The sequence below is a fragment of the Puntigrus tetrazona genome, chromosome 7 (assembly GCF_018831695.1).
Source record: "Puntigrus tetrazona isolate hp1 chromosome 7, ASM1883169v1, whole genome shotgun sequence".
Taxonomy (NCBI): Eukaryota; Metazoa; Chordata; class Actinopteri; order Cypriniformes; family Cyprinidae; genus Puntigrus; species Puntigrus tetrazona.
In genome coordinates this window covers 20,094,284-20,120,076 of record NC_056705.1, presented here as the reverse complement: position 1 = coordinate 20,120,076, position 25,793 = coordinate 20,094,284, and the positions used below count along the sequence as shown (strand labels likewise).

Genomic DNA, 25,793 nt, shown 5'->3' with positions numbered 1-25,793 from the left:
AGTATCTAGAGTTTAACTGACTAAAGGATGGTGGTCACAAGAAGTAAAACCATGGTCCTTATTATCATCAACTACATAAACTAATAATAAACTATAAATTGTGTAGAAAAAAACATGAAGAAACTACAAAAAGGTTTTATGAAATTAAAATAGCATATTCCTCAATAACATTTCTAATAAATAACACAAGTGTCTGCCAACACAAGTTAAATTACTATGGTGCTGAACTGACGTTTTTTGAATGACCCGGTGTTCCCTATGGCTAGTAGGCGATTGTGGCGACTCCCAAAGCTTAGGCCCTATGCACTCTGCCACCCCTCTGATGTTTTCTGGTACTTTGAGTTTAAGTGGTAAGTCATCAAACTACTACTGGCGATCAATAGAGAAACTTCTTGAGGAACCAGATGGTACAGTTACAACTTCTACCAGCAGGGGCTAATAGGGCCATGACGGAAAGCTGACCCCTGACTTCTTTGGTCATTGAGTACTCGGCATCTGACAGAATAAAAGCAGTATTTTTTTTTTCATTTCAAACACAAAATATAAAGATTAATGCTGACAAACAAACCCTAACCAAAGCTCCCATAGTCATTCAGAGAAGCTGTATGGTCAGTATACTAATATATTAAAGAAAGCCTTTAATGTAACCTGAAAGCAATCAGAAAATTGTGCATTTTTCCTAGGAATAAATGATAAGCTATTCTCATAGACACATTTGTTCTATTACAGGTATGTATAGGTACTTTTACAGCTCCACTTCTGCAGACACATTCATTTAGACACTGAACCAGATGCTAACTAAATGACTTACAGGATATTTTATACTAAAATTTGCTGAAATGTACCATGATTGACAGGAATTGTACACTACCGCTCTAAAGTTTGGGGTTGTACATACATTATACAATATATTTTAAAATAAAAAATTATTCCTGTGAGGGCAAAGCAGAATTGTCAACAGCCATTAGTCTTTAGTGTCAGATGATCCTTGAAAAATTATTCTAATATGTAATTTTAATGACTCCAAACCTTTGAACTGTATCATAGATTATCACTGCATCACTGTATCTGATGACTATCTGTCCCCAGGATTCTAAGGGAAGTTGTACTTCCAGTGTAGTCTTCAAGCAATCCCCATTGATATATCACTTTCACAGTATCAAATCACACTACAGGATGCTTTATAAAGCAAACACTCTAACACACGCAACAGTAGAAACGTCCCGTGGGCTGGAAAGTAAGTAAAGACACACTGACGTCACAACCGTACAAGTCACCTTAGATGAGCTGAATGACAAAAATCTATTAGTCTGCGTGTAGATCATCCATCTTCGAAACATGCTCCTGGCGCAAAGCTGTTGTAAAGTAATCCACTTCCATAATGATCTGACTAACAAGGTGTGGAGTTACACTGAGATAATAGATGGCATAAACCTCCTGATGTGGCCATTTGCCCAGGGCACCAAACTCCAGTCTAAGCTGTGTGAGAAATGTTGGTCAATACCACATGCAGAGAGGAAACTCTATTAAAAACACTACGGTTCACACACTTACAGCCTGAGCTTCCCTCACATACACACTTTACCAGTGCATGAATGAACAGGGGAATGAAGAGAGCCAGAAAGTAGGGGGTGGAGATTGACTGAAGAGTAAGAAACTCTTCATAGACACCAGAAGAGCTCTATTCAAAAGTGTTTTGAGCATCATTTCAGTTGGCCTTTCAATTACAGTGGCCTCTCGTGAGAAACAACATCTGTTACAGTAGAAATGCAAGACTTGACAAGTCTTCAAAGATTAAAAAATAAACAAACTTCCTGTGCATCACTAAAAGCACTGCATATCAGTCAACAATCTTGTTTTAATCAGGATAATGCTCCTGTAAACTCCTACCTCTGCATGGCTATATCCGTTTTCCTGCTCAGCTAAGACGCTGGTGGTCCCATGAGCAGAGCACGGAGCGGCGGCGGTCATCCTTTTCTCTCTCTCTCTCTCTCTCAGAATGACAAAGTAACTGAGAGAGAGCCAGTGGCGCCCGCTCCCCTCCTCTCCCCACCTCCCTGCTATTCACAGGCAAATGCAAGTCTAAATACCAGATGGGTCTGCCCCAGCAACTTCACTAGAGGGGTCGGAGGGGGTAGAGGGCAGAGAGGGAAGGGGGGATGGGACAGGAGGGTGTCTGTCAACAACACTACAAAGCCCCTCACCAGAAAGGGCAAAGGAAAGACGGCAGAGCGATGACTGAAACTTGGCACGCTGGTGCTAACTGGACCTTGTGAATGGAGTGAAAAAATCCAGAGTGGTGATGGGAAGGGCAGAATGAGGCCCATCCGATGATTCATAAACACACCGATATACACACTAATGAAGCGACTGGTATAATTACGTGAGGTGCAGCATGGTCAAAACTATATCTGTTTTTGTGGTTGTGTCTTCTTGACTAAACCCAGTTAGAGGTGGATTAGAGGAAAACAGCAACAGAAGGCGTGTGGGGAAAAGAGTTCAATCCTTAGAGACATGGGAGTATCAATATCCTGATCAATACTCAACCGTTCACAGTATGTTGCGCACATTATTCCAATACAACAACTGCTGCATGTGTCACTGCTGGATTTGCTCAAATGATAAATTACCTTAAATAAAAATACATAGAAAATTGAAATAAACTAATTAAATATTTCCTTCATGTGCAGAAGCAAGATTAGTTTTTTTGCTGAAAGAAAATGAAGCTTATATTATAATTGCAATTACATTAAAAAAGTGTTTATGTATATACAAAACTATTACAGTAACGACAATCAAAGTGGTTTTCAGTTGTTATTGTTAACTAAAATTAGTCAAAAAAATTCTTAAAGCTACAATAAAATATAAACATGAAAAACTTACAAATGGAGATTAGAAATGTTAACTTGCTGCAACTAAAACTAAAAGGAAAAACACATCAAAGCTAAAAAAAAAAAAAAAAAAAAAAAAAAACGAACGAAAAAAGTAATAAAAAAAAATGTTTAAAACCTAAACTAAAATGTATTTAATACTAACACAAACACTCACACGCACACACATATATACAAGTAATATTAAAGTATAAGTAATATTAAAATAACATAAAAACATTAAAATTTTAAACAGAACCATTGAGTATAATGTGAATTACAAAAATAAATGCATTTCGGTAAGTCTAGATGCATTAAAAAAACATTAAAGGATATTAAAATGTTCTTAATTGCCAAGAAATCTTGAAGCAGATGCTTCTTTATGCAATATGTATTTTAAATTATTTTTTAATTTCAGGTAAAATGTGACTTGAGCATGTCTTTGTGAGATTCATTCATTTACATTCCCTGTGAGTGGGCATAAATATGCTCATCCTCTCTGAACAGAAGCCTGTAGTGCGCTCATTCAGCTGTACTGCCGTATTATCATTATAATGACAACATAGAGGTGCCATTTCCTTTGACTTGCAATGTCTGATTGATTGTATGTTTTTATGCTTAAAGCCATGTGAAACAAAAGAGAAAATTAGCTTTCTAGTAGCATCATATAAATGAGTAACACCTGCATTTTCAAACACTAATATGAAAGTTGAAATGAAATGTAAAATATAATGCAGTGGGGCAACCAAAGAAAAATCTTCAACAACAACAGTTCCACACTGGCTTGCAAAGATGAGCATTACGGTCAATACAGTCAGTTTGCCCGTATCCTCACATCAAACACCACCTTTGTGATTCCTCACTCTCTGCCCTCTTACACACGCAGACCATCTGGAGTAGAAAGGACTCTGTCTCACACATTGAGCTCTACTGTCTGCTGTGCCTCGGGCTGTATCACTGGGCTGATGCTCACAGCTTCGCTGTCACTTTCTGCACTGCTGGCTGCTGTGATTGCCTGCAGGGCTCTGATCCAGACAATAGATTGCCAATATTATGTTTGTCACCCAATGTGTGTCAGTGAGCTCATACAGAGCCCAGTAAGGTCAGAGTAAATTAATTCATTCACACTGACTGATTCACTTTAGATATTTATTTTGAAGTAATACCTTAGAGGTCACACAAAAATGAAATCTGTCAATTCTATAGAATATTTTCTTAACTCACATGGAACATTTCTAGCTGATTTACTACCAGTTCAGGGTAAGTTAAGTTAAGTTATTGTTATTTCTTAATTAATTTAAGACCTCTTTAAAATATCGCTTTATCACCACAGGAATGAGCTACACTGTAAATAGTAGTGCTGTCCAAAAGAATATCTCATCCCAAATAAAAATGTTTGTTCACATAATATATGTGTGTGCGCTGTACTGTACTGTGTACTGTACATTTATCATGTATATATAAAAACACACACATACAGTACATATTTTGAAAAATCTACATGTATATGTAATAATAAATCACAGTATCTGTGTTTTCTTCTGTTTATGATCAAATAAATAAAACCTTGGCAAACCAAAGAAATTTAAAGTTTGTTCTTACCCCAAACATTTTAACAGGGATGTTATATTTTAGAGCAAAACTAGATGTCCATTTATTATGGAAAAAGTTTATCATTTGCTACAAATATTTCAATAACAATTTAGTGTATTTATTCCAATTCCCATGACTTTTCCATGAATTAAATACCACAACTTTACAATTCTATGATTTTTCAGGTCTTCTGAGACCACAGAAACCTTTCTCGCTCATTCATTCATGTTGTCCTGTTGGATGAATGGAGTCTCGTGTCCTGTGGTTTCTCTCAGCCTCAGCTGTCATAGCATACCCATTGTGTTTGATGACCACAATCCACACTGGCCTGCTCATCAGTCGTGTTCGGATTGGTTGGTAGGCAACACACTAAAACAGTCGGTTTCTAAATCTGGGATGAGCCAATCCGTCATCAACGATAAATCAAATCTAGCATGTGGTCACTTACAGAAAAACAAGACAGACTCTGCCCAAACACATATATGCAAATAACGCTCACACAAGGCTAATATACACCTGTTTACTTTTGTACCACGAACACACCAGTGTGGTTCAATTCATGAGTATGATCAAAAGCAAGAAATGACACGCACAGGAATGAGTGCGAAAGGACAGGTGGTGTGAATAAGCATTCATGCAAGCCAGTCTGATGACGCCACTGAGTTCCACAAGTGTCATCATGAATCCTAACACAACGACACAAAGAGTCTGCAGTGCTGAAGACTAAAGAGGACAAATGCGTGCTCCATCAGAGACTGATCTAGGAACATGTAGTGAATGTAAACTAAGCCAGCTTTTGATTTATACACAATTAAAAGCTTTGAATTATACACAAATATACTGCCAACTTTTGTCAATATGCCAACAGACGGCAGGACAGGGATTGGATGAGGTTGTCATGCCAACAGGCCAAAGAGTCTATATTTGGATGATCTGATGAGTCAGTAAAGAGCACTATGATTATGCTAATGATAAAATCTGATAGCGGTCAGCCAACTGGACCATCTGTCCCTGCTGGGGCTCAGGGGGAACACTGAAGAAAGACTCAACCAGTGTCACTGCAGAGGAAAAAAACAATGGTCGGATCACAGAGACAATCGTGCATGTGTGTTTGTGTTCGTGTGAAAGTGTTTGTTTGCCTGACATCACTGACAGTCAAGGATTTCCGTAATAGCTGGTGCATTAGAAACACTGTATTCTCTTTAGAGGAACCACAGCCTGATGGAAAAACACATGAAAAATCCCTCCATTTTACTTAACACTTCTTAGTACCTTTAACCCAAAATTGTGATACCAATTTTATAATTGTTTGGGAACAGGATTTGCAAGGTGGGCTTAATTTGTTAAAAGTCTCTATGATTATAAATGTTAGGTTCCCTTACTATAGGAAGAAAACTAGAAGAATAAATATATATATATGAAAACAGATAGTGTTCAACAAGACAAGGTTTAACAACCTGGGGGTCAAGACCCCCACCAGGGGTCGCCAGCACTATTTAGAAGGTTGCGGAGCTAAGCCCACTTGATTATAGGGAAACCTAATTTAGACTTAACTTAATTTTCAAACTAAGTGAAATTAACTGAAGCCACATTCATTTTTCAGAAAAGAAGAAAGAGTCTTGTAAGAACAACCTATGATACGACTTAAGATATGCCTACAATATGAAAAAAAATAATCAGGAAATACTACAGCAAAAGAGAAGTGCAAAACTTATAAATAATTAAATATGCACTGAAAGCTGACTGAAATGCACTAGTGAGACAGGTTACAATGACCACAAATTGATGAATTTATGTATCAAGGTAATAATTCTGAACAATTTACACGCCTTATAATTAGAAAGCAGTACTGCTATACTGAGTAATCTCTTAATAACCAATATCTAGTAAAGCCTCAAACAACCCAGTGCATATAATTAAAGGGATAGGTCACCCAAAAAGGAAAATTCTTTTATCATTTACTCACCCTCATGTCATTCCAAACTTGTATGATTACTGCTAAACACAACAAAAGATATTTCAAAACTAAACAGGGTTCAAAAATACTGCACCCCAGTGACTTTTATTGTGTTAAAGAAAAAAACTACTGTCCTTCTTTTGTGTTCCACAGAAGAAAGTCTTTCATACAGAAACATGTTGGTGAGTAAATGTATGAAGTTAATTCTCATGTCTTGGTGAACTATCCTATCTATAAACCATTTAGAAATCGGACAACAAACAACATTTTCAACAAATTATCTCTGAAAACGTGTAACTTTTCAAACACTACAATACAATAGATAAAACAGATAAAAAAACGCTATAAGCTGTTCAAGCTCTACACAAGTAGCAAGACAAACGTAATATAAAAATAAAAAGCTTGAGTCTTAGTAGTAAAATTAAAAACAGAAAGACAGAACTTCATATTTTGAGCAACTAATGACCACTCACCTTGTCAAAGAACTCATAGAGTTGAACAGTCTTGTCAATTTTATCTTTGGTGTCCTCTACTCGCTGGGAGAAATCGTGTAGATGGACCCAGAATGAGCGTACTTTCACCTCGTACACCTGCAGCTCTGCAGAAGACACGTCCTCCCACTTCTCTAAGCGCTTAAGGAGAGCTTCTCCACTCTTACAGTGTTCCTGAACACACACCCAGAATTACACAGTGAACTGATATGAAAGCAGAGGGTGCGACTGAGGTGACTACATGTGAACAGTTACAAACGCTCTCGAAGCTCATGTTGACATAATAAAGCAAATGTTTGACACCTGCTGTAAAATATTACCTCTTAGTTCAAATAAAAACACCATAAGACATTTGTTATGAGGACTAAATATGAAGACTACACACAATAAAAAAGAGAAACAACATGCAGGAGGTAAAAAGCGCTATGTAAAAGATGTTTAATAAGAGTTGACATACATATGCAGCTGTGTAAAATTCTCTGAAGACAGTCTGTTTATGATGTAACTGCTCCAAGGAATCTTCCAGCTCACTCAGTGTCTGCAGACGAGTCTCGCCCACTTCTTCTATCCACTGACTCACCTTAGAGACAACATACACAAACAGTTATTTCTGCTGAATGCCACATATTTATACTCTTTCTTCTTCGTGACAGTAGACTTGAAACGTAAGCGCACAAACACATCCTTCACGTGTCTGTCATCTGATACAGATGCTGTGGCGCTAGATTACACTTTCTCATGAAGTGCACGAATGTGTGTGCGCGCTTAGCTAATCTGTTTCAGCAGCTTCCACTATAACCTTGCCAACGAGATTTGTTCCCCTCTTTCTGCCTGCTGGGCACAATCATCCATTAAAACAATCAGAAGAATAAATCACCAGGTCAGTGTGTAGCTTAGCAAGGCTGTTTGTGAGTTAGTGTGCTTCTGTGCAGCTCTTTATGAATACACAGTGAACCTGTGGTTGAATGTAAGGCATAATACTTAATGTATATTTATAAAGGATTTAATATAACATGAATCAACTTATTTTTAAAGCAAATATAAGAAATTGTCACAGTAAAGAATAAGTATTACTTGCTGCGTCTCATATACAGTTGATAATAGCAAGTGCAAAACTTCAGTCCTCACCTCTCTGAATCCCTCCTCCAGAGTCTTAAACTCCATTATGAATTCCAGTTCCTGTGTGCATTTGTTGGACAGCATCACCAGTCTGTGAACCAACTCGTCCACTTGGTTGTAGAGACAGCCTGCGCTCTCGATGGCATCTCTAAAAGCGCACACCGACAGAATTTCTTTAGCACATTAAATGAAATCTACACATTGTCATTGAAGTCTTGAGCTTGTTTCTAATCCCAAGAAAAACTACAATCATCTAAGCTTGGAGAAAACACTGACTGCAGGACTCACATCTCATTGGCTGAGACACTCTTGTAGAACACTCGTCTCATTGGTTAAGACAGCCTTACAGAACGCATTGATTGGGCCAGGTTTTTAGAGTTTGAATGTAAGTAGATGGGCAAGTTGGTTTTAGAGAAAGGTCTGGCAATGGAAGATAGTATGGAAAAGAGCTGTTTGCGTGTTGTTTGACAAAAGAAAGAGACTATAAATTAACTATAAACTTTAAAAATAAATTTGTGTGAATTGCCAGCTTTGTGATATACACTGACAGAGCACACTGTGCACAGCAGCACAGAGGTTGATGTCTACTGGATGACTTCATCACTGCTGTAGTTCACTTACACAATACTGTATTGTGCTCCAGTCAAACATTTATACAACATTTCCCCTCATGCCAACTAACTCAGTCAAAGAGTGATCCTTTCTTTGATCCAAACATAACACCAGTGTCAATATTAGAATACAGAACAATTTATGAAAAGTGCCACATTCCTATTTGACTGCCAGAATACTTATCAAAGCAAGTAAGACTTAGTAATGCAGACAGACATGTGGCACATGCACAACAACACAGCCATACCGAACTGTGCCCCCTGCTGTTAGATACACATATATGCATATTCACATTTTCAATAGTTAACAGTGAACACTGAACAGAGTATAGAAAAGAGCTGCAACAGAGTTCCACAGAAAAAGGATTGGAAAGTATTATTAAATTATAATTTGGCATGAACTTTAGGGTTTTGGTTGATGTAAGTGTTGGAAACAACCTGAGTATTACACACAATGAGAGGCGAACCAGTGACCTCAAAATCAGTCCAAAACCACCAATTCTTCACAGCACACACCCAGAGCAAACACGGGTTATCACAGCATGCAGGACATATCAAAGACATTCCAGCAACGGAGAATGACAAAAGAGTGAGTGAGAGAGCTAAGGATGTATGAAAAATCAGAAGCCTTCATTTTCAGCTCAATGAAGCTTTCATTCTACTGCTGATTAACTTGCGTTTGGTATAGACTAAATAAATAAACGATGAATAAACATATTAGTGATTAAATGTGTTATATATATTCTATATACCATACATATAGATATCTGTACCTCTATTCAATAGAGTATTTAATTAAAGTAAATGCAATATACTACTAATAAGAAACAGCAATAAGCACTAATAACAATATACCTAATTATCATTGTTATATTATTAAATTAAATGTTATAATTTCTAATAATAAAATAATAATTCTTATTATTAGACTATATTATTTATTAAGGATTAATAATGAGAATTATTTTGATTATTCTTCTTATTATTAACTATATATTAAGCTGTTTGCCAAGGACTATAGAGAAAATAAAAAGAGGGAAAATACCTATTTAGGCCATATTTGAAACATAAATCAGCAGCTTGTAGGACCACCAGTGAGTAACAGTGTAATAATTCCAAGCAATGGGTCAAAGTTCAAAGGAAGTCCAAAGGAAGCGTTAAAAAGACAAAGTCTAGACTGAGAAGGATTATGTGTGAGGGAAGAGGACAGTGTCATGAACACAGAAAAAGGGCCGGATTTGTTCACTATTGTCAAGCACTTTAGACTCAGTCACACCTGTGAGATTGAGCCCTTTGTGTGTCTGTCAGCATCCAGGTGATGCGTTTGTGTGTGTGAGCAGCTCAGACAGCTAAGGTTTCATTTTGGCATTCGTTAGACAGCAAATGAGCAACCTGAAGTTCATGCACAGCCTAATTTCATCTAATAAGAATGGCACAAAAGGGAAGGAGATGAAAAGATAGGTTACAGAACCTGAGAGGCTGGCTTAGATGCCTGCCCCTTGCATGTTTATTAAGTAGATGAAGACTGTGGGAAACCTAAAGTGAAACCCTCATTCTCAATGAGCAACCCACTGGCCTTTATCAGCAGAGACCCTCACAAACACCAAACCTGAGTGTCTGTGTCTGAGCAGGAGACTTTGAAAGTGTGCTTGAGCAAGCCGGAGCAGACATGCCTGTGTGTTTTAAGCAAAGTCAAACAGGAAGCAGCACCAGAGCTCTGCTGCATCCAAACCATATTATATGTTATCAGAGACAGACACATGTGCATACTGGTGTCTGTTTAGCTCTGAGATTATGTGTGTATGTTTCAGGATGAAATGATTGTGTGCAGATAAAGACATTTCTCTTGGCCCGGCTGTGGGAAATAACATTCACACTCCCTCAACCTTGAGCTGAACCCAGCCCTGATCATCAGAGGTCTGAACATGCTCTCCCACGCTCTAAACACTTTTTTTTGTCTGTCATTATCCCTCTCTTGTTTGTCATTCTCATTGTCTCTCACAATTGTACAATTTTGTTCCAAAACCTAGTGAACCTATTTAGGCTGCATACTTACTGGTACTTTCTTGGGGGCTTATTTGCAATGTTCTACAGGGCCAGGAACTCACATGAATACATTTTCAACTGATTTTAATATATGAAAAAGGACTTTAATAATGAGTATGCATACTACATACAAATGTTATGTAAATCTAATTTCTAGTCATTTATAGTTATAAATATCTGTTCTGTATTCAATTAATTACATGTAAAACTATTTTTATTTTTTAAATAACGCTTTAAGTATGCCTTTTCTACACAGAAATGGATAGGCCATGTTGCCTTGGACCAAAACTTATTGCTTTTGACAGCATACTTAAGCTGCCTAACTTTAGTGATATGTGTAGTAGGTTAAAGGTGTTGTCTATATGATATTTTCTCACCTGTAGTCCTCTGTTAGACTGACACTGGTGTCTTCTTTTCGCAAACGGGACAAAGCAGCTCCTCCCTCCAGCTGTAGCCGTACCAACCTGCTGTCCTCCAGAACACTCCTCATCAACTCTCTGTACTTACACAATAAGATCTGTGCCTCCTGCAAACACACAAACACATTCATAACTATTAAACGCAGGCACTCCTCTACAGCTGCACACACTCATACACCGTATTATTACATACAAACATTTTATCTACTTTTAAGACTGAGAAATATCTGTCCCTGCTTCAGCACAAACACACACCCCATCGTTATGTCCCTGTCACACAAATTCCATTGACATGGAGAGTAATACCTTCGGTGATTGGAGAAGCACACATGATCACGCACACAGGCATTATTATTCATTAAATGATATCTACAGTACACCTCCTTTATCTAATACCAGCTCATGTTTGTACTCATTAAGTGATCAACTGAGCTTAAGCTACAGTACTATGTGTAATACATAAAACTGCCACACCTTCGGGTGTGTGTGTGTGTGTGTGTGTGTGTGTGTTGAGGGCTGGATTTTATTCCCAAAATATTACCAAATATTCTGCACATTTGTGTATTTTTTAGCCATGTTTAATACATTACCAAAAGTTGTCTGGTTATCTGATTTCAACAAGCCAGGGGGGCTATGTCTCTCCATAGACAAAAAGGTTTTCTAGGCCACTGATATTATCTTGACATTTTAAACAACTGTTTTGTGTTTTAAATATTTTCTAAAATATGATTTATTCCTGTGATAGCAACACAATATTTTCAGCAGCTCTAGTTTTCAGCGTCGCTTAATAATAATTTTGATAGGTTAATTTAGTTCTTGAGAAACATTTCTTGTTATTTTAATAGGAATGTTAAAAACAGCTAAAACATTTTTACATATACAGTTTTTAAGAATTCTTTAAATGAATATAAAGTTCAAAATAACAGCATTTATTAGAATTGATTCTACTAATTTAATGTATCCTTGCTGAATAAAGCAATAATTTCTTGACTTTGAATGGTAGTGTACGTGATTTTAAACATGGTCATCAAAAGTACTACATTTTATTCCCTTTCAAGTATAAAAATGTTTAAAATGCCTAATTTCTGAAAATTCTCTGAAAAACATATTGAAACCACTTCTGAATGTGATTCTTGTTAGTAAACAAATGTCATAAATTAGCCGAAATCCATCTTAATTAAAATCCTAAAACACAAACATGTAGTGTCTGTAATAGATAGTGTTATGGGTGTAATACTTTTTTGGGTCTTTTTGCATATGTACCACCCAGAACAACACTCATAATACCTACCCAATTATGCAGACGGTGGTCTAACCAGACTATGCCAAGTCTTTAAGGAGCTAACAAGAAAAGGTTATATTATACTAAATAACCACAGGAGCCTTAACTAGAGCCTTTTTAAAAGTGAATTTGAAAAAGTAGTCGAAGTGGTAAAAAGCTCATAATTGCTGTCTTACGTCTACACCCTAATTAGTGTGTGTGAAGTGGGATGAAACTGTAGAGCAATTACATGATTTACAAATGTCATTGAATGTTTCTGTATTTAAAGCCTACTGCTTATAGTACTGCTCTAAAACGCTTCATAGACACTGTATAATAAACTATTAAATGGGTGAAAAACTGAACAAATGTGAAGTTTATACAAAAATACAAAATAACTCACAGTGAAAAGACACTGAAAAAGAAGACGGCACACGTTCAGATTAACAAAGAGACACAGCAGAGAAAGGAGAAGTGACTGAGAAATGAGAGAACAGGCCCAGACTTGTTTTGGTCTTCTATTCATTTATCATCTAAGCATCACTTCATCCACAAGAAGGGCTGTTTTAGTATTCAAGACAAAGTCAAGCAGAAATCCATACCCTCAACCACCGGACCCTTTCTGCCTCTCCATTCTACTCTTCAAATAAACCCTTGGTAAGTGATTTTAAAGATGGCTGCAGATAAACACTCCTCTGGGAGATCATTATTTCTCCTGAGGCCCCGTTTTTCCCCAAAAGCCTGTGGATAAAAAGGTCCTTCGTGACCTCCACTGACAGCCAGAGGTCAACTCAGTCAAAGCCTTGACACACTAACCCCAACACACACAAACTGAAGTCTATTTTTCAGAACTAGGCATCTCTTCTAAATAGAACGGTCTTTAAATCACCGTAACTAGACACCAGTGCCACTGCTCTACTTCATGGAAATAGAAGTCTCTCAGACTCAGAAGATTTTAGTGCCATGGTGATGCCCTTCTGAGAAAAAGTACCCACAAAATATATTCCTCTAACAACAGAGCATAGAAACACCTTTGGTTTAGTATCCAGGGAATGCAAGAACTGCCCATACCTTTAATGCGAGTCACTTTATATAAAAGAGTCAGACAAATTATATGCATATACAGCACTCTCATTCTGGACAGGGCTTGGACAAAGCATTTTCTGTGAGACTGCTCAGCTGAGCTGCTTTTAGAAAATGATTGTATTAACTGCAGTACCTCTGCTGTAGGTGGCAGCACTGTGGACTCCAGTTTGCTGATGGTGTTCTGAAGCAGGTTCACAGCATCCGCACAATGACTGGTCAGCTGCTCCAGCCTCTGAATTATAACAAAAAGAAATATAGAAACAAGAAACCATTATCAAAAAATGTAGATTAATTTAAAAAAATATATATATTTGGTACAACATATGTGACTGCAAATCAAATTAATTATATCTTATAATTAAAAGACATACTCCATCCTTTGTTTACGAGAACAATGAAGATGATCATTTTCTCACCATTCTGAAACAGATCCAGCTGCTGTGGGAATAAGGGAAAGTGCCTTCAAACTCAGCGGGGAGTTGCGTGATGTCCACATGCTTATAGAGAGACTTGAGCGATGTCAACAACTCCACCTGACAGATGCCAAAAGAACACAACAGTCGTCAGGTTTAGCTTCTGCATTAAAGGGGCCAAATATGGGCTGCAGTGTTATCATAAACACTTCAGATGCCATAATGGCTCTTCCAATAGCTTAAATAGATTTCTAGGCTGCATTATCTATCCAGCTGTTGTGACATTCTCAACTGAAGCACTTTCCTACATAGCTACAAGAGTCTATCTCTGGCAGTCTCATTTGTGTCAGGAACAAGAAATGTCTCAGTAAAGACACATGTATTTTAAAATAGTCATCAAATTCTTAGCGAGTGCAGGCTAACTAGCTGAAAGCCAGATTCTTGTCAGTGCTATTGGATGTAGTTAGTTTCTATATAGAGCAAAAACTGGAACAAAAACAGCAATATTTTATTAGAGGATGTTTTTGTCTTTTCCTTTAGTACTACTAAGTAGAAACCTTCAGTAAACTGACATTGTTCTCCAGGACCTAAAGGTCAAAGTTGACCCCCATTTCCTCTCCTATAGTGTAAACTATTGATATTTTCCATCCTCCAGCCCTCAACATGTGGCACGTAGCACAAATGTTGACTTCTGCTGTTATTGTTTGAATTTTACTGCGGCTGCAAAGTCAGGGAAAGGTAGAGGTGATGGGTAATATGTGTGTGTTACCTGTAGAGAAGTGGTTTTCTCCACACGCAGAGCCAGATCTCTGTCGGCCAGCAGCAGTACTGTATGGATGCATCCCGGCACGGCTTCCTGTAGACATTAAATAGACTATATATCACATAAAAGCACCATGAATTAAACCCAGTGCTACTGACACTTATGATTTATGATTAGTGAATAAAACTTTTTAAACAATTTTATTTATATAATAATAATTTATATTTATACAGATTGTTGACGTCAATATAATATTTTTTTAATAGTATTTGTACTATTTTACTATTCCTTAAATTCACAACCCAAAAAATATAGGGTGGAGACTTGATATTCTTCAGTTGTTGACTGCACATCAAGAAAGTATATCATTTTACTGGCAGATAAAAGTTAGGGCATTTTGGTTAACAATTGGGAAATTAAAAAAATCCAAGAATTTGAACATTTATGCATATACTGTAAGATTTATCGATATGATAAATAACATTTAGAAAACAGATCAAATAGGTTGAATTACTTGCCAACTTTAAACTATGCATATGCATAAATTACGTCATTTAACAGAAGTTTTTAAAGGTTGCATAACCTAGCACACAATTTTCTGTCATGTGCCCCAAGAACCACAATAAAGCCTTCTGTCAGAGTGAATAAAACGAGATGTATGCCACATAACAAAAGTGCAGAAAAACAGTCTGTAAAAACAGACCAGAGAAGTGTTTCATGCCATTCGAGAGCTGTTTTTGTCCGTTTCCTTGCATGTCATCATGCATACTGATCATGCTATCATAGCCACATCTGAACAGAAGGAAGAAAAGCTTTGCTGGAATGAAACAATAGCATATTTACTAAGCAATGTTCCAGAAACATCAACAAACTATTCAGTGCTGCTGAGACATAATTACTGCTGATATTTACTGCGTACTTACTGATGCACTGCAGTGAACTTTTCACTTTGCTTTTTGAGTGTATTAAAATAATGAATACATGGTGAGTTTGGATCTGGTTTCCAGTTTTTCCCTGTCATGTGGGGGCCAAAGACGGGGAATGATAAATGTGGGGACTGTTCCAGTTAACAAAAGCCTGGCAAAGCCTGGCAAAGAACAGAATATTTTGGGATTATACCTTTTTATGAGACTGACAAACTAAACTCGACTCCTGTGTCACAAGTATAAATCATAAGAATTCCGTTGATCAACAGGGGTGCTAATAAATTTAAATGATACAATTTGCATATTAGTGTGACCCTGAAGACTGCAGTTTAATATACTTCAGTTTTAAAAATAAAAAGTATGTTTTTGCTGTATTTGTGATCAAATAAATGCAGCATTATGTGAGCACATGAAGCTTTAATCAAAAAAAAAAAAAAAAAAAAAAAAAAAAAAACTTACCCACCCTTTGTAAACCAGGTAAAATTGGATGACAAACTGATAATCAAAAGAAGCAAAAGCAAGCAATTTCCTTGGTTGGCCATGATTCAAACTTATCTATTTGAATACAGGGGCCTGAGGGAAAAGTGCAATTGTCAGCTCAAAAGGACATCTATAATAAGATGACAGTATCAGTGGAGGAAGGAGAGCCTGTGTTTGTCCCCTGAGGACAGGTCACTGAGCTACTGCATTCATTCATTCAGATCTCATCTGTCAGAGTTAGCACTGACCCTGAATACATTGAAGGGTGCTCCAACATGTGACGTTCACATAGTTTATCAGTATATAATCAAGAATCTCAAAAACATTTAGTAAAGCCACCTTTTCCACAAGACAGCACTTGTATGCGGCCCATCAAGGATTACAGATACAGATAAAAGAACAAAGAAAGCAGAAAAAAAAGAAGAAGGAAAGGTCACATGGGGGATTTCTGCAGCTGTGCTACAGCTCAAATGAGTAGAGACAATAAAGGCCTCTTATAGAGGCTCAGTGCTATTTAAAAACGCTGTCATTAAAAACATTCTCAATTGAACTTTTATATTGCTCATGTTAATCGCTCGCTGTCTTACTCAGGAAGTCTAAATGGTGAAGTCAGCATTGGCACATCCTCAGTCTTTTAGAGTGGGTCAGGTTGCTGGCAGGAGAAGAAAGCAGCATTAACCTGCATTAAGGTCCATGGCACAAGCTCTAAAGTCACTTCCATTAAATGTGCTCAGGAATCAAATTCCTGCAGTATCTTTGAGGGATTATTTATTTGTTTCTTCACATCCTTCATGTAAGTGACTCCTGATGTGATCAGTGAATCAGTTCACTAGACTATTTTCTACAGTCTAAGGCCACTCAAATGAGATAAGCCATCCACCTTTCATAAACGCTCAAAGAATATGTATATGATGAAATCTGACAAGATATGTTTGTGTTCTCTAATGTCACCCTGGCTTTTACAATTGTAAAAGCTTAACCTTCATTTAAGCAGCGATTAAATCTAAGTAACTAACTACTGACAAGCAAGAATCCAGGCTCTCCATGTCTTAAGTTGATGAATTCTATAAAATAACCAATCCCAGATGGGAAAGAAAAACTTAGTCTTTTGTGAGTATGTCCTATTATGTAATCGTTTCTCAATGCAACTATTTATTTCCACAGCTGGTAAATCAGTTAATATTTATGATGAGCTGTTTTTATTTGCACTGTTTAGCCAGAAATTACTGATTCTGTCAACAGAAAAGTTCTCAAATCTTTGCTTTAGTTCAGTATGCCGTCTTCTGAATTCCTCAGTAGCAGATGTCTGGTTGAAGTTTAATATCAGGATTCAAAGCAAGTTTGCATTCCATTTTGTTTTGAAGCGAGTTTGGGAAAGGAAACGCCTTGAGGATGTGAACGGTATGTAACAGTTCTGTGTGCAGGATTCTCTGGAGGTTATAAGCGAATGGCAGACTGTAAATGTGTGCATTATCGCAAACCATATGGTCAGGGTGTTCTTACCTGGAGGATGTTGAAGGATTTAAAGAGGGCAGGGACAGGAGAACACCTGCGGGCATCCACCAGAGCAGTCAATCCCAAAGCACTAACTTCCTTCCTGTGTGACAAATGAAGAAGGTCACATGTTTTATGAAGAATGGGTAAATAAATAACATACTCTAAATACAAAAACAGCACATGTTAATGAAAGTAGAAAGTGTGTTGTTTTATTGCAGAGAAAACATACATACTACTAATCAAAAATTTGGGGTCAGTTTTTTGTAAAAAAAAAATTAAATAAAATAAAAATAAAAATAATAATACTTTTATTCAATAATTCTGCGTTAGGTTAATCAAAACACTAGACATATTTCAACACTGATAATAAAGATATTGTTTCTCAAAGACAAAATTAGGAGATTAAATTGAAGGATTGTGACATAGAAGACTAGAATGGCTGCTTCACCATCAATAATAAATCACATTTTGCTATTAGAAAAATGACAATTAGAAAAGTAATTACATCATAATATTTCACAATATTATTATTTTTTTATTGTAGTACAAATTTTTGAATGAAAATGTGCAATTAGAAGTAGAAATGTAGTTTACCTTAGTGTACTGAAAAAGTAGACCATGATCCGCACCAGCTCTCTACTATTACAGCTCGGATTCAACCAGATAGTGTTTCTCATGGTCACTGTCACAAGGGCATGGCCCGATTTATCTCTTGTTCCTAAAATGTATTTCAAAAGATGAGCTTTTGGATCAAATTAATGGAAGGACTACATAAATAGCATTAAAAGATCGTCACCAGGCAGGCAGAGCACTCCTGAGCTCAGGACATCGGGATTTATGTCATAAGCCTCACTCTGGACAGGCTGAGTCTTCTGGGAGATGGACAGCAGTGGTGAAGGAACTCCTGAAGAGTCTTCACTTTGGCTTTTAGCAGACAGGTGGGAAACAATGCTGTCTACTTCCTGACTGGATGCTGAAATATAAATAATAAATAAAAAAAGTCTGTTTAACATAAACAACGCCGATGTTCAGAAACAAACGCACACAGAGCCCACTGCAAGTCAGTTTAAAACGTGGACAATAGTCAATCTACTTTTGGTTTTATGTTTTATTTTAAATCTCTGCGACATGAGACACAAAGCTATTTAGATCCTGATAACTCTGACAGATTGACATGACATGACAGATCTCTTTACAAGGCTAGCAGTCCCACATTCTTTAAATCCTTTATTAACAAACAGCAATGCAGACAGTTGAATGGAGCAAGAGCATTTGCCTAATCTGTACCATCAAGCAACTCGGCCTTCACATCACACAAACATGCTAGCTCATTTTAAGCATTCCAGGTATCATCCTGTGCATCAAACCATAGGGCGGCTTGGATCTCTGCCCCATATATCTGACAGCTCGATAGGGCTCAGAGATAAATAGAGATCAGCTTCTAACAGTCATAAAAGTAAAGTTTTGCTTCGCTACACTGCCACGCACTGCTGCTGCTGTGCAGAAAATAGATACTAAGATCAAAAACAGATGAGATAGAGTCCTGGGAATTCCAGAAGTCGTAAAACAGCTTGCACAAGGACAAGGAAAACAAGTATAAATTGCTCTGAAGCATAATCTGGCTGAGATTGCTGTATTTCAGAAGGGATTTGAGATAGAACAGCTAAAGTGGGCTTCTGAGGAAGGAAATCTAAACATAATGGAATGTACTTCTTCAGTTAGGTAAAAGCTACAATATATTTGACAATTAAGAGAAAAAAAATCCACTTTTTACCCCCACTTTCTCTTTGTCTCCTTGTCTACCCAACATCCTCCTCGCAAGAGAATCCTCACACTGAGGAAGTTGAGTGTATGAGACCCCTGAGGAGCTGAGTGCTGCCCCAGACAGGGCAGAGCAGAGAGGGTCTTGGCTTCACACACTCTTAACAGTCTGGAGTTCAGCCTGGCCATGTTCCAGCCTTTATTCTTCATGCATTTCTTTTTCTTTCTATCTGATTTTCTTTTCTTTCTGATGTGGCTACAAACACTGAATAGTCAGACTGTTAGGCACAACTCTAAAAGATGCTATTTATACTGAATATATTTCCATACAGCAGACACATTTGTTGTAATAGAATGTCTGCAATTTACATGCCGCCCAATGAATGTGCGGGCATCCGTCTGTTTTGAAGATCACACATTAGTTAAAGCATGGTCTGGACAAGAAGTCACAAATCAAACACTGCCCACTTTTGGAAATGTTACCTTATCCATACTACCTAGTTCTTTAGTCAGTTTGTAAACGTATGTGTGTGCATGTTCCATCTGCCCAGCTCATCAATGCTCTCTTTCACAGACTGAATTCTCATTAAAGTGTGTAGTGCTTTTCAAGAGGTTTTATAGATCTTAGAGAAGCATTGTCCAAAGATAATTTTCCTTTCAGAGCTAAAAATACACAAGCTAAATTCCCAGCAAATTGCTGACACTGAATATTTTAAGTTCATTTTTCAACATCTAGTGAATCCTATTCCCCTATTCATTAACAGTGGATTAAAAGAAGTAACACCTAAAATTCTATGATAAAAACATATGATTATACGATAAAAAGAATAAATGAAAAAATAGAACATAAGCATACTTCTTTGTGTGTATAGACACACTGCGGTAGTAAAACTCCAAAAATGTTGAGGGTTTGTAAACCACCCACTAAGAGAGAAAGAATCAGATCTATCACAGTCAAACTACCACAACAAACACACCATCATTTCTTCTTTCTGCTGTTCTTGTCTTCAAAGCAGTGTAACCCCCACCCGTTCTCCATTATTTAAACATGCCATCTATAACCCTTGAACACACACACACACTTAAACATCCCCCTCTGCTTACCCCCTGCAATTTCAGAGGTCCCACAGCAGGGATTGTGTTCAGGCCCACCCACCTCACCTCATCTCATATATCTTTCTTCACACCTGTAGCACACCTGAGCCAGGTGAGCACATCCTGGCAACCAAATCCTCTGAATGCAGAGGAAGAGGAGGTGGGACACTGACAGCAACCTGTGCAGAAACTCACTATATGGAGGACTGGAGGATTAAAAAAAGCTATGGTGCCCTGGACATACTGTAGAAAGAATTATTATGTGGCCATGTATTAAGACTTCACTCCCATAATTTGTTGTATTACTTATATACAACACACTTTGATATATTGAGGGGACTAATTAGTACAATAGCCTTTAAATAAAATGAGGAACAAAATAATAGGTTGTGGGAAGAACCTTCTATTTGTGAAAAAGAAGATAACATTTATTATATATGTGCAGACAAGCAGCTCCTGAACACACAAAAACACTCTGCTTAACAAATGTCTAAAAATAGTTTAATCTAAACGAAATCAGGCTTGAGTTACTAAAATACACAAAGCAGAAATCCTGCACATGACCCAGGCTTCTCTTCAGCTGTTTCCTTTAGCATTCAGATGTGAAGCGGCGTCTATCTTGGACGGTGTTCAGTGGAATTAATGTGTGACTAAATTTGAAAACAAACTGTCTAGAGGCTGGAATATGACCTGTTACGAAGCCAGTCCTTGTAAAGAACCAAGTCTAAGTAAAACCAGAGCCTCCCACGCTTTTCTTTCAGCCTAAAGAGAAAATGAGCTCTATCAGGCCATAGCACGGGCCATTTGAGAGCCATTTATAACTTGTCAGAGGTCTGAATGTCGAAACGCCGGAGCTAGTCTGCTAATCTAGAGTAAATATACTAGGTGGACATGGCAATGGATGAGTGATGAATTTTTTTTTTTTTTTTAAATGACTAGCGAACAACTGCTGCAAACCACAGAGAAGTTTGGGAATTCAAACACAATTCATGCGTGCAACACCATTAAATGGGGTAAAAGTGAATAAAAGAGGGGATTATAATGATCAACATTAAGATATACTGAAAAAAACGTGAGGAAAAAGATAAAGCTGTGAAAGCAGGTTATGAATAGTGTGGATAAATAAAAAGAGAAGGAAGACAAGCAGGTCCTTTTTCATCAGCAGAGGAAGTCTTTAGATGCATCTGAAGCAGATTAAAGCTTAGATGCATCTGTTAAGATGAAGGAACAGGGATGGAGGCAAAAGGGGAAGTGGAAAAGTGGGAGGAGGAAAATGCATGTGGATAAAGAAAAGGTGAGCAGGATGGACTTTGGTAAAGATGACTCTACCTTGTTCTTCCTGCTGATGGTAATGGTTCTCCATGTCTGCTTGCTGCTGATGCCCTGCTGGAGAGCCATTCACAGAGGAAGTAACCTCATCCTCTTGCCTCTCCTCATTTTCCCCCTTTCTCTCCTCCTCCTTTGTTTTTTGCCCATCTCCTTCGGTGGTAGGTGTGTCCTGAGTGTGCATGTGTCCATTCGTGTTCGGCACATCTGCGTCTAGGTCAAGGACTTGACTGCATGCTGACTGGACTCTATTTTCAGAATAGCTGTTCATTATGGCCTCATGCTCACTCACAGCAAAGCCCTCGGCCTCCTCATCCCCCACCCCTTTCTTTTCATCATGGGTTTGTTTCTTCTCATCTGTTGCTACCGAGGAGCTGCCCTCATCCTGAACTTGAACGTTGGATTCAGACTTGGGTGTGGCATCTACCAGACCTGTTTGAGCAGTTTCAACTTCCTCTGCCTCACAAACAGCTACTATATCATTCTCTGTCTTGCTTTCTGTCACTTTAAAGCTTTTCTTTTCTAACGTTTCTTGCTCCTTGCAAGGTACATTTCCAGCTACTTCTCTTTCTGCATGTGCTTCTTTTGTCTGGAGTTCCACCTTAGTCTCATTGTTTCTGTCCTCGTGGGACTTTGTCCTCACCTGACCCTGTGAAATGAGTGTAACCGGATCCTCCTCAGGCGCTGTGGTGACAGAGGTCAAAGCTACCAGTTCGCTTTGCAGAGAAGCCAAAACAGGCCCACTTTCTGCACTTAAACTATAATCACCATCAGATTCATTCTTGTCATGGCTACTGTTACTAAATAATTGCTGGTCTTCTTTTGTGACAGAAAGATCATGCACTTGCTCAGGTGGTGTTTGGATGTGTTTGTATATCTGATCGTCAGGGCTGTGCTCTGTTTGCTCAGTCTGGTTTTGTAAAGGCACACTGACAGTAAGAGGCTCAGAAACCAACACTTTGCAATTCTGCAAATCATAACAGCTTTCCAGGCCATGATCACCTTGGACCTGCTCAAATTCAGATACGACTTCTGGTTCTGCAGCAGGATATAACACAACAAGTTCAATTTTAGCCAGAGAAACTTGTTCTGAGTTTTTCCTCTCTAAAGTACCACATAACATTTTATTCTCGGGTTGTGATACGCTAGTTACTTTGCTGTCTTGTTGCCCCATGTGAACTGTTTTGTTGTCTATTTGTGATGTACTTAGTGGCATGCTGTACAGATGTGATGCACTGAGTTGTCTGCTATCTGGTAAAGGTATACAAACTAGTTCACATTCTAGTTGTAATGTGTGCAGTAGTTGGTTATCTGGTTGTGACATGTTGACTAGATTGTTGTCTAGTTGACACGCGCTTACTGGATTGATCTCTGGGTGTGATATATTGATTGGCTCATTGTCTAGTTGCAAAGTGTTGACTGGTTTGTTCTCTGATTGAGATAGTATGTTGTCTGGTCGAGATGTGCCTATAGGTTTAACATCTGTTTGCGTTGTCTTGATTGGCTCACTGTTTAGTTGTGATGTGTTGACTGGTTTATTGTCTACTTGAGATATATTTACTGGTCTATGGTCTGTTTGTAACAACTTGACTATCTCACTGTCTAGTTGTGATGTGCCGACTAGTTTACCATCTGGTTGTGATGTGCTACCCAGTTTGTCATCAAGCTGAGATATGTTTAGTGGTTTAAGATCTGGTTGAGATATGATTAATGTTTCAACGCCTGGTTGTGAATTCTTGACCTGCTCATTGACTAGTTGTGACATGCTGACAATTTTGCTGTCTGATTGTGATGTACTAGCTAGACTACTCACTAGCTGATCTGTGCTTACTGGTTCAATGTCTGGATGCGATGTCTTGACTGGCTTATTGTATAGTTGTGATGTGTTCACTAGATTATTGTCTAATCGAGATGTGTTTTCAGAATTAACGTCTGACTGTGATGTCTTGACTGGCTCACTGATTAGTTGTGCTGTGCCAGCTGGTTTGCTGTCAGGTTGTGATGCGCTGACTAGTTGGTTGTCTTGCTGAGATGTGCTTACTGGTTTAACATCTGATTGTGGTGTGTCCACTGGCTTGTTGACTTGTTGTGATGTGTTGACTTGTTTACTGTTTGGTTGTGATGTGCTGTCTAGATTGCTGCCTAGTTGTGATCTGTTGACTGGTTTATTGTCTGTTTCTAATGTTCTTACTTGATTATTGTCAGGCTTTGACATGCTGACTGGTTCACAGTCAGTTTGTGACATGTTACGTGTTAATGTATCAGAAAGTGGAGCAGTATCACTGTCAGACTTTTGAGACGCATACTCTCTCTCAGACTCATGCCCAGACACACTGTCACAGGAAAATGTACCTGCAGCACATGTGAGCTCAGACTCATCCACCTGCTGTAGTTGATGTTCAGCCTCTGCAGGTGCAGTGGGGGTTAAGATCACAGGCTGGTAGGTATCACTCAGGTTTTCCTCGATCAGCATGGCGCACACCATGCTCTGTGAGCATGCGCCATTCTTCAAACGACTCTGCTCTGGTTTGACTTCAGGCTGTGTCAAAGCCACAGTCTGTGGTTTATGTAGATTTCTGTAGTTCATGCTAATGGCTTGAGTGAGAGAGCCCTTCTGTGGGGAAAAGCGTGGTAAGGAGATATCAGCTAACTCCACATACTCTCCCTCCGAATCCTCTGCCGTGCTGCTAGAGCTCCGTCCACTGCTATCTTTACTGATCTCACTGAGAGCAGGGAGGAGCTTAACCCCCTTGCTCTGACAGCCCATCTCCCCCGACTGGTCCGTGGAAGTGTCAATAAAAATCCTACATTGTATATCCTCAGGGTTGTCTTCTTGATCTACATCTGAGTCCCTTTTCTCTCTGCTGGCAACTTCCTTGGCCACCCCTCTGCTTTCAGCTTCTTCTGTAACTTTGGGGGGTCTGCTGATGAACTCCGGATGAACAATATCCTCCCATGGTACCCTAAAAATATCATTATCTGCTGATAAAAGACAGTGTTCCAGGGCGGCTTTTTTGACCACACTCCTCTCCCGGTTTATGGAGTCCAGCCAATCCATGGTGAATAGAGAGGTATATGCTAGCTCTGGCACGTCCAGCTCCTCCACATGCTGCCCACTAGATGCCAGACACTTTACAGTGATGCGTGGGGGACTTTTGGGCAATGGCGTCACCTGTAGGTAAAAGTCGTCTGGTCTTAACACACGCCAGTCCAAAGATGAGAGCTGAATTATGACCTTCTCATGGACACACAGCGGCCAGCCCTCATGTCGAAACAGGAAACCACAGTATGGGAACTGCAGAAAAAAGAGAGAGGGAATAATTAGTCAACCATCAATAATTGTTAATTTAACTGTTGATAAATTACATAGAAACACTTGAAGGATACATTTTAGTTATCTTAAAAATATCTTCCAATTTTTAATATACTGCCAATAAAAAAAATCTAGCAAAGCAGAGTTAGAAGCAGGGTTCTGTCAATGGGTCATGCAGTCAGACTATTATATTTGGCACATATAATGTTCAGGCCTTTACAAAATGAAGATAAGGCATGGTGGCTATTTATGTTTTCTGTGTTTCCCACTTTAAGTGTGCAAAGTGATAGAAGATAACAAGCTTGTCTTTCAAACTACTGGTAAAAACCAATTGCCACGGTTGACGTTGACTTTGACTTGCTCAATGGGGATTTTAGGAAAATGTGTTGCAAAAGGTAAAATGCCACATTTACCACAGCATATACCATGCCATTTTTATTAATGCAGCAAAAGGAATAATAAAGATAAGATCACAAATACTTAAAGTGGAAAGGTATTATGTGAGATCCTTACTTGCTGAACCCGGATGCTTCTATATGATTCAATGAGAAAGTTTGCACAATAAGCCTCTTTATTATAACTCATTTTCGGAGAGAGAGCAAGCCCTGTAATTACTCTGTACCTTATTTCATTCATTTGAATAAATTCTGCTTAAAAAAAGGAGGTTTGGTGGGACACTAAAGAATTAGAAATAGCCTTGGAGCCCTGAAACAACTGCATAATTCAGGATGTCTTGAGAGTCATGTCACAGGCTGTAAGACTGACC

The 25,793-nt window shown here is 38.3% G+C and overlaps 1 protein-coding gene across 4 annotated transcripts in view; it reads right to left on the bottom strand.

The window, feature by feature from the left end:
- Positions 1-25,793, bottom strand: part of plekhg4 (pleckstrin homology domain containing, family G (with RhoGef domain) member 4) — a 74,649-nt gene that overhangs the window by 14,636 nt on the left and 34,220 nt on the right. For all 4 annotated transcript variants that reach the window (XM_043245192.1, XM_043245193.1, XM_043245195.1 and 1 more), the window contains exons 3-13: positions 21,718-25,009; positions 18,329-18,505; positions 18,127-18,250; positions 17,539-17,632; positions 14,636-14,722; positions 13,870-13,986; positions 13,587-13,685; positions 11,065-11,213; positions 8,040-8,178; positions 7,369-7,491; positions 6,894-7,085 (exon numbers count right to left, since the gene is read on the bottom strand). In XM_043245192.1, coding sequence (XP_043101127.1) covers positions 6,894-7,085; positions 7,369-7,491; positions 8,040-8,178; positions 11,065-11,213; positions 13,587-13,685; positions 13,870-13,986; positions 14,636-14,722; positions 17,539-17,632; positions 18,127-18,250; positions 18,329-18,505; positions 21,718-25,009 — 4,593 coding nt within the window. The remainder of the gene's footprint in view (positions 1-6,893; positions 7,086-7,368; positions 7,492-8,039; positions 8,179-11,064; positions 11,214-13,586; positions 13,686-13,869; positions 13,987-14,635; positions 14,723-17,538; positions 17,633-18,126; positions 18,251-18,328; positions 18,506-21,717; positions 25,010-25,793) is intronic.